Below are 12712 nucleotides of genomic sequence, written 5' to 3'. Positions count from 1 at the left end.
AACGTTAATTTCCGAAGATTGTGTCGATGTGTGTGTGAATCTGACTGTGTTGTTGTGTTTGAACCTGACCGTGTTGTTGTTGTTGTTCCAGAGGGCGGAGTCCAGAGTGGTACAACAAGGTCTTTGGTCACCTCTGTGCTGCTGAAGCTGCTCGCATTCGCAACTCCTTCCAACCAATGAGCACAGAGGGGCCAGAGACCAAGATCTGACACAAGAGTCTTCCATCCATAGAGCTAGACCCACACATACCTGGAGGGAACTAGACCCAACCTGGCCTGGCCTAGAGCTAGTTTAACCGAGTTGGATTTGTAACCTCACTCCCCAGCCTGAAATGTCTCCACCCTCAATATCGAACTGCTAACTTTTGGGTAGCGTAGTTGGCTAAGACGTTGTCAAGATGCTAGTCACCTGTGTTTGCTAGACAGAGGGTGCAAGATCAAGGACCAGTAAGGATTTGTGAGTGAGGAAGCTATACCGAGGAAGCACAGTGCTCTCTGTTACACTAGACGGAATGATGGACTGAGAGGAGGAGTATATATTCATAGTCCTGAAGCCAATAGGCAGAGCTGAAGCACTAAACCAGCGGATGGCCGCCCTTTGGCCTCTGACCACCGAACATCGGTCATCATTTTCTATTTATTTCCCGACGATTCTACATGTTGAATCGCCGCCGTTTGTCAACCTCCAGCAGGTGTGCGCGGCCAATGTTCATGTTGGTCTGTCTTGAAATGTGATGCCAGAACACAGAGACTAAAGAGAGTATGGAGCTTTCTGGACTGTCTACACAATTACACAACAAGATCTCCTTAGGTGCTGGACGTTATTAAGACGTTATTATGATGTTATTATGACATGTATTATTATTATTATTATTATTTGTATTATTATGACCGAAAGGGGAACAGAATGATCCTGCCAATGTCCATTAGTATTTAGTATTAGAGTTATGTCTTGGACATTTAAGCTCTTTAAAGCTTCTGGAAAGCTGTATATTATTTTATTAATGTAAAATGTCATGCTTTATGTAAGATATGCTGTATGTGCACGCATGTGTCTGTATATATATCTGTGTGTGTGAAAACATACATACAAATATACTAGCTGTATATAGTGTATAATTGAAAGGCTTAATGCTACAACCTGCATTGTGTCATTGTTATTATAATTCATTTGGTACTAATCTGTAAACTGGTTTTACTGGGCTTCAACACTGCTGTGTGTTTCTGAATGGGTGTAATGTTATTCAATATGACCTTATTGTTTAAGGTTGAAAACATGCCTGCGTCCTAAATGGCACCCTATTTCCTATATATTGCACCACTTTTTACCAGAACCACCATAGGGCTCTGGTCAAATGTAGTGCACTATATAGGGAATAGGGTGCCATTTGGGATGGAGCCTATGTGACTCAGGTTTGATCTCCAGACCTGCTGTAGAGAGCTGGCTGGACTGAGCTTCAGTTTAGTTCCAGAGACAAGATTTTTTAATTAAACAATGTAAAAAAAAAATTACAAATGTTTATATTGCGTATTTGTACACAGACAAATGCAATTAGAATGGATTAGAATAGAAACTTAATTGCTCTAAGGGAATTTGATTAATTGAAAGTCGCTCTCTCTTCACTCCATTTGCAGTTTGTTTATTTGTATGTTGTATGTTCCGCTAGTCAACACCTCATTTCACGTGGTGTTCTCTACTTCACATCCCAAATGGCACCCTATTCCCTACATAGTGCACTACTTTTGACCAAAGCCCTGGTTTAAAGCTGTGCACTATATAGGGACTAGGGTGCCATTTGGGACGTATTATAGGCCTTTACTCTATACCACCCTGCATCCCAGTGCTGGCTTCACTCTGAAGCTAAGCAGGGTTGATCCTGATCGGTCCATGGATGGGAGACCAGATGCTGCTGGAAGTTGTGTTGTGGAGCCAGGCAATGTGATTGGGAACATTGCCCTGTGTAGGGTGCTCTCTTTCAGATGGGACGTTAAACAGGTGTCCTGACTCTCTGCGGTCACTAAAGATCCATGGCACTTATCGTAAGAGTTAACCCTGGTGTCCTGGCTAAATTTCCCATAAACTCCCATACACTCTTAGTTAGACAAGGACAAGTTAGAGCTATATTAGCCATAGAATAGTTATAACCCTGGTCTCCTAATAGCAGCAGGCTAGGCAGTGGGTTGGTGTCCAGAGTCACATGCTACACATACAGGACAGGATTGGACTGGAGGCCTTACTTCTGTCAAGAACACAATGACCAGGGGAGGTGTGGGAACACATAGTGGTGTCACGCCCTGATCTGTTTCACCTGTCCCTGTGATTGTCTCCACTCCCTCCAGGTGTCGCTTATTTTCCCCTGTGTTTCCTGTCTCTCTGTGCCAGTTCGTCTTGTATGTTTCCAAGTCAACCAGCGTTTTTCCCGTTCTCCTGCTTTTTGCTATTCTCCTTTTTCTAGTCCTCCCGGGTTTGACCCTTGCCTGTTTCTGGACTTTGTACCCGCCTGCCTGACCATTCTGCCTGCCTTGACACAAAGCCTGTCTGCCACTTTGTACCTCCTGGACTCTGATCTGGTTTTGACCTTTTGCCTGTCCACGACCATTCTCTTGCCTACTCATTTTGGATTAATAAACATTGTAAGCCTCCAACCATCTGCCTCCTGTGTCTGCATCTGGGTCTCGCCTTGTGTCATGATAAGTGGAATGGAACCAGGGAGAGAATAGAGTGATACCGAACTTGAAATATTACCTTTGAATAGCACCAATATTTTTTTTTTAGGGTGGCAGAGAAATCTGTAATACTGTGTATTACATCCTGCAGTCAGCCTGATGAACTATCAACTCAGGGTTGTTGTTCATCTGTATTTTGTGTTTTATACATATGGAATACGTTTTATTTAAATTATCAGATTTATAATGGAGGGATCACAGAAGGTTGCTTATTGCAAATCGATCCCTACGCCCTATGAACTTGTGGCGATATGAACGGATTTTACAGCTGGAGAAATATGGTAATAGCTCCAACTTGCACTCTGATAGGCTACTGCATACACCAATCAAGTACATAGGGCATAGGTTCTAGGGCACACATGTCAAACTCATTCCACAGAGGGCCGAGTGTCTGCGGGTTTCGCTCCTCCCTTGTACTTGACTGATGAATTAAGGTCACTGATTAGTAAGGAACACCGCTCACCTGGTTGTCTAGGTTTTAAAGGAAAAACCAAAAACCCGCAGAAGCTCGGACCTCCATGGAATGAAGTTTGACTCCCCTGTTCTAGCGGTTGACTTGGGATTTTACTGAGTTACAGTTCATATGAGGAAATCAGTCAATTGAAATAAATGAACTTGGCCCTTATCTATGGATTCCCCATGACTGTCGGTCACAGATACCTTTAAAAAAATGGGCCACACAATGGGCCTCAGGATCTCGTCACGGTATTTTAGTGCATTCAAATTGCCATCGATAAAATACAATTGGGTTTGTTGTCCGTAGCTTATGACTGCCCATACCATAACCCCACTGCTACCATGGGGCAGGTACTCTGTTCACAACGTTGACATAAGCAAACCACGCCATACACGTGGCCTGCGGTTGAGGTCGGTTGAACGTACTGCCAAATTCTCTAAAATGACATTGGAGGTGGCTTATGGTAAAGAAATGAACATTCAATTATCTGGCAACAGCTCTGGTGTATATTCCTGCACTCAGCATGCCAATTGCAAACCCCTTCAAAACTTGAGACATCTGTGGCATTGTGTTGTGTGACAAAACTGCACATTTTAGAGTGGCCTTTTATTGTCCCCAGCATAAGGTGCACCTGTGTGATGATCATGCCTTTTAATCAGAGTATTGATATGGCACACCTGTCAGGTGGATGGATTATCTTGGCAAAAGGAGAAATGCTCACTAACAGGGATGTAAACTAATTTGTGCACAAAATTTGAGAGAAATAAGCTTTTTGTGCATTAGGAACCTTTCTGGGAGCTTTTATTTCAGCTCATGAAACATGGGCCCAACACCGCGTTTATTTTTTTGTTCTGTATAGTTACTTCACAGAAATGATGTATTTCTTTATCCACTGGATGGCGACATCTGACTTCTGAACAATACAGGTTAATCAAACAGAGGAGATGCTGAAGGTTAGATTTATTTAGCATCCCAATTGGCATACTATTCCCTATAGAGTGCATTACCTTGACCAGGATCCCATCCCAAGTGGCCCCTATTCCCTACATAGTACACAACTTTTGACCAGAGCCCTATGGGCCCTGGTCCAAAGAAGTGCACTATATAGGGAATTGGGTGCCATTGGGGACATATATTTAATAACTTCCCCCAAACCTGTTCTTTCTGTTCAGTCTATTCTTCTATGGTTCTGCAGGATGACTCTTCAAGGTCACTTCCACATCTACAGACTGTTCAACGTGCTGAAGAGACACCAGGAGTCCTATTTACATAATGAAATAAAAGACAAGTAGACAGCCTAACCCTGGTGTGTGTGTGTGTGTGTGTGTGTGTGTGTGTGTGTGTGTGTGTGTGTGTGCGTGCGTGCGTGCGTGCGTGCGTGCGTGCGTGCGTGCGTGCGTGCGTGCGTGGAATACGGTTTGATTAATTTTAATTATTTATTGTCTTTAGCTGCAATTGAAAAGAGATTTGTTTCCCCACACAGTTTAGATTCAATAATGATTTAAATTAAATAGATTTAAATTAAAACAGAAAAGGTACAGTAATTGAGTCTTTTTTCACTTCCAACATTTGGTCCAGTGATGGTTAAATTGTTCAATAGAATGATTATTCTACCACAGTGAAGCTGTCTGGAAGTAAAAGGAAATGTTAGAGTAGTGAGTAGAGTAGTGTCCTCCCATTGTAGCACTCATATAACTCAGAGGATGAGTCCCAAACGGCACTCTATTCCCTTTACAGTGAGGGAAAAAAGTATTTGATCCCTTGCTGATTTTGTACGTTTGCCCACTGACAAAGAAATTATCAGTCTATAATTTTAATGGTAGGCTTATTTGAACAGTGAGAGACAGAATAACAACCAAAAAATCCTGAAAAACGCATGTCAAAAATGTTATGAAATGATTTGCATTTTAATGAGGGAAATAAGTATTTGACCCCTCTGCAAAACATGACTTACTACTTGGTGGCAAAACCCTTGTTGGCAATCACAGAGGTCAGACGTTTCTTGTAGTTGGCCACCAGGTTTGCACACATCTCAGGCGGGATTTTGTCCCACTCCTCTTTGCAGATCTTCTCCAAGTCATTAAAGTTTAGAGGCTGACGTTTGGCAACTCGAACCTTCAGCTCCCTCCACAGATTTTCTATGGGATTAAGGTCTGGAGACTGGCTAGGCAACTCCAGGACCTTAATGTGCTTCTTCTTGAGCCACTCCTTTGTTGCCTTGGCCGTGTGTTTTGGGTCATTGTCATGCTGGAATACCCATCCACGACCCATTTTCAATGCCCTGGCTGAGGGAAGGAGGTTCTCACCCAAGATTTGATGGTACATGGCCCCGTCAATCGTCTCTTTGATGCGGTGAAGTTGTCCTGTCCCCTTAGCAGAAAAACACCCCCAAAGCATAATGTTTCCACCTCCATGTTTGACGGTGGGGATGGTGTTCTTGGGGTCATAGGCAGCATTCCTCCTCCTCCAAACACGGCGAGCTGAGTTGATGCCAAAGAGCTCCATTTTGGTCTCATCTGACCACAACACTTTCACCCAGTTGTCCTCTGAATCATTCAGATGTTCATTGGCAAACTTCAGACGGGCATGTATATGTGCTTTCTTGAGCAGGGGGACCTTGCGGGCGCTGCAGGATTTCAGTCCTTCACGGCGTAGTGTGTTACCAACTGTTTTCTTGGTGACTATGGTCCCAGCTGCCTTGAGATCATTGACAAGATCCTCCCGTGTAGTTCTGGACTGATTCCTCACCGTTCTCATGATCATTGAAACTCCACGAGGTGAGATCTTGCATGTGTTTCTTTGTGTTTCTTCCATTTGAGAATAATCGCACCAACTGTTGTCACCTTCTCACCAAGCTGCTTGGCAATGGTCTTGTAGCCCATTCCAGACTTGTGTAGGTCTACAATCTTGTCCCTGACATCCTTGGAGAGCTCTTTGGTCTTGGCCATGGTGGAGAGTTTGGAATCTGATTAATTGATTGCTTCTGTGGACAGGTGTCTTTTATACAGGTAACAAGCTGAGATTAGGAGCGCTCCCTTTAAGAGTTCTGATTGAGAGGGGGTCAAATACTTATTTCCCTCATTAAAATGCAAATAAATGTATAACATTTTTGACATGTGTTTTTCTGAATTTTTTGTGGTTGTTATTCTGTCTCTCACTGTTCAAATAAACCTACCATTAAAATTATAAACTGATCATTTCTTTGTCAGTGGGCAAACGTACAAAATCAGCAGGGGATCAAATACTTTTTTCCCTCAATGTATAGTGAGTGCACTTTTGACCAGAGCCCTCTAGTGCACTATAATGGGAATAGCGTGCCACTTGTATTTAGGCTACCTGTAATAAAACAATTCTGCAAACTACCATCCAAGCTTTTCACAGCTAAGCTTTAATAAGGTGCTTTCTCTATTGTGTAACTGGCTCTTTCACTAAAAACCCTATAAAGCTTTTGAGTAACCTTTTCCTCCCTTCTGTTGGCTACTTGGCTACTGCTGTGATAAATTCAGCATAGACAGCAATAAAACCACAAAGACGGACTGATTCACAACCAATTTAACTGTAAAGGCTTTGTTGAATCCCTTTAAAGTATTCTTTCCTAGGGTTACACCCCATTCACCAATTCTTCAGTTCGACGTTTTTTTTAGTGGTTCTCTTTTAGTTAGTCTGCAGGCAGGCGTGATGCGCTTCTTGCCGCAGGCAGGGGGCGGCAACATGACGGAGAGCGGCAGAGCGTTAGCCTAGAGACCCTGTAGCGGCTGCCGCGCTGTTCAGGTTCACTCTGTCCAGATTACCAGAAGACGTCTGCGTACAGGGAAGGACACGGCTCGTTCTACCCTCAATACATTATTACTAGATTGCAGTTCCTATTCGCGCACGGCAGAGAGTGGATGTAACCGGTAGAGCGGTTTCTTTTTCGTCAGGCTCTTCCAGAATATATCTTTTTTTCTCCTGTTTAATTGATGCAGTTGAACAGCGATTAAAACAGGTGACATCGATCTGGTTGAAAGGACATGACAAGCGAGAGGCCGGCGGTGAAGATGCCGGGTGCTTTGTCGCTTTCTGACCGACAAATCCCGGCGGGTCATGGGCAGCCAGGGGGCTCTGGTACCGGGGAAATAATGGTATCTGGCTCGGGCTCTATGGTTCTACCGGCCGGGATGATCAACCCGCAGGTTCCCATCCGGAATATCAAGATGAAATTCGCGGTTCTGATCGGATTGATCCAGGTGGGGGAGGTTAGCAACAGAGATATCGTGGAGACTGTGCTCAACCTGGTAAGGAAATATAGGCTATTTCAACCACAGCATCTCACACATATAACACAATATCCTCAACACGCACAGAGCGCTACATTGTAGCGCCATAGTAAAGGGTAAGGGTCTCAGAGGGTGATTCGATGACTGGCTGCATGTGTTCTGTTCTGTACAGGTCTGATATTGTAGTCTAGAGACCCTGTAACTAAAGATTACCGATAGGGTGTTATTAGAGATGGGGTTCATTCGTATTAGGGATTGAGGCATTACTCTGAACTCTCTTATGGAAAGTGACACTGTTTCCTCAGTTGAGTTTGTGCTTGTTAGGCTACACTTCATTATCTGAAGATGACAACTAACATAGCATGACCCATTTACAATATTTTTTTTTTTTTACATTTTTAGTCATTTAGCAGACGCTCTTATCCAGAGCGACTTACAGTAGTGAATGCATACATTTTCATACAATTTCATACATTTTTTTTTTCTTCCCTTTGCTGGCCCCCCGTGGGAATCGAACCCACAACCCTGGTGTTGCAAACACCATGCTCTACCAACTGAGCTACAGGGAAGGCTATTTAGAACACACAGATCAGATACAGGAGGCATGAAGGCTCATCATGGTGCCCAGGTCCGAGGTGGTGAATGGGACCACAGAAGGTGTCCCACTGGGCAAAAACTGGTTGAATTGACGTTTCCACGTCATTTCAACCCCAAAAATCAAAGTGATGATGTTGAATCAACCTGGAAATCTGATTGAATTTGAATTTGCAGAAAGTCATCAATGTAAGGGCATTTGATATTTTTTTCACTCAATATTTGAACCTAAATTCAATGACACAGTGACATTTGTTGTTGATTTCACATTGAATTCACATTAGTTGACAACTCAACCAAATGTAAATCAAAACTAGATGTTAAACTGACGTCTGTTCCCAGTGGGGTGTGTCTGTTTGTGTCTGTCTGTCTGTTCGTTAGTGTGTGGGGCAGAGATGTGTGCTGCTGTGGTCTGGCTGCTAGACCCATTCCACCTGTATGCTCTGTCATCACCAGGGGAACAAGAAGTACACCAGATAGCCCCAGAACATTGACACATCTCCACAGCCCCCCTGAATCAGATGCAGACTCATGCCATGGTGTTCACAGACTTACTTCACCATTTTGCTCTGTGGTGAGCATAGGTCTTCCACAATACTGTATCAGCCACCACAATACAATCCATTATCATGGGATGGCACCCCAGGGATGGCAGCAGCTCAGATTGGAGACATGATATGAATGTTTACAGGAGATTGATCAATCTGTCAACAGGCTTCAGCTTAGTGGAGTTGAACTTGAACACTTAGTGTGAAATTGAGACTAAATCAATGGTGATTATTTTCAATGGGGAAGATTCGTCTGTAGTACAGTAACGTGGCTATATCTTCAATAGATGCTGATGTAAAATACATTTGATTGATTGATTTGACATAGAAGTGTGTATATATAACTTTAGATGGACATTTGCTAGTGAAGACTGGTAGTAACAGTAAATCCTAACTGTGGCTGATGCCTAGTTCAGACTTCATCACAAGCATAATGTTAGCTACAGTATGGTAGCCATTGCTGGTATGAAGACGGAACCAGTCCATTCAATCATCATATTTCACTAATAGTTCCCATTTGGCCTCTTAGGCTTCCTGTCTAATATATCTGGATAAATGGTGAAATATTAGTCCTAATAGGCTATAGTTGTTTCATATGATAGCTTTCAATTGTAGAGAGATGTGTTGAATGGAAAATCTGTCTTTATTAACCATCATCCATCAACTCCTTGTGGAAGTGGAAATTGTAGTTGAGTCTCAAATGGCATCCTATTTCCTATATAGTGCACTACGTTTGACCAGAGCCCTATGGTCAAACAGCGCACTATAGTAATAGAGTGACATGTGGGAAGCATACTGTGTTTCATTTGATGGTTTTTAGTGCTGCATGTCAGAAGGTGTATTTTTAATATGCCCCTGTATGATGAAACAGTGTGTTATTTTACCTTTATTTAACTAGGAAAGTCAGTTAAGAACAAATTATGATTTACAATGACAGCCTAAGAACAGTGGGTTAACTGCCTTGTTCAGGGGCAGAACGACAGATTTTTACCTTGTCAGCTCGGGGATTCGATCTTGCAACCTATCGGTTACTAGTCCAACGCTCTAACCAATAGGCTACCTGCTGCCGTATGATGATGAACAGTTCTGTAACAGAGAACATTATATTTCTTTCTGAGTAATGTCTCCTCTCTAACTAATGTTTCCATTAACACGTCTCTTATCAGGCAGGACAAACTACAGTGCATGAGAACTAGAATTAATAGAATAACACTCATTTAGGGATTGTTAAACAGCAAAAATCTAATCTAAAAAGGTGACTGCTGTAATGGAAAACAGACACAAGCAGGCCAGAGTAGAAACGTAGTAGGCATTCCAAATGGAACCCTGTTCTTTATACAGTGGACTACTTTTGACCAGGGTACTATAAAGAGAATAGGGTGCTATTTGGGACGCTGCGTCTGTCTGTGATTCATATCCCCACACTTCACTTGAGGTTGGATGAACACGTACCGTAGCAGCACGGTCTCAATCAGATAGAAACAGTGGGATGGAGGGAACATTTTAGCATAATGCTAATATAATGCTAATCGTCTCTCTCCTGTGTGTATGAATTCATGATTCAGAGGGTCAGGGCTCTGAACAGAGACCAGTCTGATTACAGAACAATGGAGAGAGAGACGTGGAGAGACAGAGAGCAGAGTCAAGTAGGATCAGGTTGACAATGATGAGTGGATAAAAGGAGGAGTAGGAAGTTGTGGAGGAGGTGGAGTAGAAGGGAAAGAGAGATATTGGTCAAGTTCCTTCCCAACTAGATGTGCAGGCGCTGCATTGCATCAACCAATGGTTGCGTGCTACGTCGTCATCATTGACTATGCAGTCGGGCATCAGATGGCGATATCATATGATGTGGTTAGCTGTTATGTTGAAAATACTGTACCTATCCAGGCGTTGTAAGATCTGGCATGCGTCTGCAATGTAGTTTGGAAGGAACTCAACCATAGTGATCCATCGTATAAAGCCCTGTAAAAACCTTGTAAAAACCGTGCCATGGAGATTCTTCTTTATGTGAACGTGCATCCTGAACATAGGGACTGACATTTTGCATCTACTGTAGCTAGCGTTATGAATAACTAGGCTATATGACTGATGACTTGAGTTGGCCAGCCATCGATGTAGACTAGGGCTACGTACCAAATGGCACCCTATTCCCTATATAGTGCACTACTGTATATAGAGAATAGGGTGCCATTTGGGATGCACCCTAGATGATGGAACACCACTCCTGGGTATGGAAGTGCTAAACTTTTGACAGATCAACATCATCCATCCGTTCGGACACATCAACTGTAGACCGACCTGTGGAGTAGAATAATGAACCTCCTATCAGACAGATGCTATAACACTGTATTGTGATGCTATAAGGCAGTATCCTGCCCCACGGTGCCACCGTCCCTCATCTCAGCTCATTAAGCCTGGTTAGCTCGTTTATCTTCTCTATAGAAGCCAGTCTGATGAATGCTGTACTTAAGATAACATGTCATAATGAATGAAGTCTCTCCTCCAGGTGGGTTTAATTCAGCAGGGTTGTATTCATTAGTGCACACCATTTCACAATGGGAAAAGTGTTGCAAACGAAAATACAGTTTCTTATTGGAAAAGTTCAGGTCCGTTTTCTTCCGTTTGCTTTCTAGTGAACACGACCCAAGAATTCAGTTGTTTAATGAGGGGTGAGATAAATCTGATTTTTTTCACTTAGCAACATTGAGATTCAGAGTGTTTAATAGTCACATGTACAGGGTTGCAGGTGTGATTGCAGGGTACAGTGAATATCTTAGTCTCCGAGCTCCAACATGCAGGATTAATAAAATAAAATAATGGTAATAAAAACAACAAGAGAACTAGAAATAGCACTATATACATCACAACAGCTGTAGCAGTGATTAATAAACATATGTCCATTGGGGTGGAGGCAGAGTAAAGACTGTGGAGGGGATGACCACAGGGGGAGTAGAATGACATTGAGGGAGTGTTGGGACCAAGTTAAATAAAAAAAACCTGTGTTGATCAGAAGTCTGTTCTTCACCTGTAGTTTGTCCCAGCAGCTCTGTAAATATGTAATAACACATCATGTCCATAAAGTGCTTTTCTGAAACCCAATAACACTAAGATCAGGGACCAGTACACAGCATATTGACATTTGCATAGTCTGGGTATTACTGACTTGGTCAGAGAACTAGTTCTTCTACATTCTGGTCAGCTACTGCAGAGCCCCATCACCAATTCTGCCTGGCTGGTGGTGTCTCTGGGTGGCAGCTGGCATGTTGCCATATCTCATATCACACATCTGTTTTACAGTGTGGATGGCTGGCTGATGGATGATAACAGTGTGATGGATGGATCAGAGGGTGCTACTGATAGATGATGCAGTAGGCCTACAGTAACAGTGTTATAGATTCAGCAGTAGGCCTACAGTAACAGTGTGCTAGATGATGCAGTAGGCCTACAGTAACATTGTGATTAGTGATGCACCGATATGACATTTTTGGCCGATAAAGATATCCAATATTTTCCATGCCAAAAAACCCGATCACCGATATTTAACATTTTAACGGCATTCTAGTACAGTTAAATAGCTAACACACACACGGACGCAGCGGTCTGAGGCACTGCATCTCAGTGCAAGAGGCGTCACTACAGTCCCTGGTTCGAATCCAGGCTGTATCACATCCGGCCGTGATTGGAAGTCCCATAGGGCGGTGCACAATTGGCCCAGCGTCGTCCGGGTAGGCCGTCATTGTAAATAATACTTTTTTTCTTAACTGACTTGTCCAAGGTAAATAAAGGTTACGCACATACACATACACACACACACCACACTGACCAAAAAGTTATTTTGTTGGCATTTACATATGTCCCCATTACCAGTAAAACATAATCATAACCTATTTCTTTCACTTACAGTTGAAGTCGGAAGTTTACATACAGCCAAATACATTTAAACTCAGTTTTTCACAATTCCTGACATTTAATCATAGTAAAAATTCAATGTCTTAGGTCAGTTAGGATCACCACTTTATTTTAAGAATGTGAGATGTCAGAATAATAGTAGAGAGAATTATTTATTTCAGTTTTCATTTCTTTCATCACATTCCCAGTGGGTCAGAAGGTTACATACAATCAATTAGTATT

At 42.7% G+C, this 12712-nt stretch overlaps 2 protein-coding genes across 11 annotated transcripts in view; both read left to right on the top strand.

Annotated features, from left to right (window-relative positions):
- Window positions 1–1208, top strand: part of stard13b (StAR-related lipid transfer (START) domain containing 13b) — a 122488-nt gene extending 121280 nt beyond the window's left edge. For all 9 annotated transcript variants that reach the window (XM_014214523.2, XM_014214522.2, XM_045724518.1 and 6 more), the window contains one exon: window positions 92–1208. In XM_014214523.2, coding sequence (XP_014069998.2) covers window positions 92–209 — 118 coding nt within the window. In that variant the 3' untranslated portion in view covers window positions 210–1208. The remainder of the gene's footprint in view (window positions 1–91) is intronic.
- A 5772-nt stretch (window positions 1209–6980) lies between these two features.
- LOC106612894 (neurobeachin) overlaps window positions 6981–12712 on the top strand; it is a 301033-nt gene continuing 295301 nt past the window's right edge. For both annotated transcript variants that reach the window (XM_045724516.1, XM_045724515.1), the window contains exon 1: window positions 6981–7457. In XM_045724516.1, the coding sequence (XP_045580472.1) occupies window positions 7194–7457 (264 nt within the window). In that variant the 5' untranslated portion in view covers window positions 6981–7193. The remainder of the gene's footprint in view (window positions 7458–12712) is intronic.

This window comes from Salmo salar, chromosome ssa09 (assembly GCF_905237065.1).
Source record: "Salmo salar chromosome ssa09, Ssal_v3.1, whole genome shotgun sequence".
Lineage (NCBI taxonomy): Eukaryota > Metazoa > Chordata > Actinopteri > Salmoniformes > Salmonidae > Salmo > Salmo salar.
This window is presented reverse-complemented; position numbering and strand designations above follow the sequence as displayed.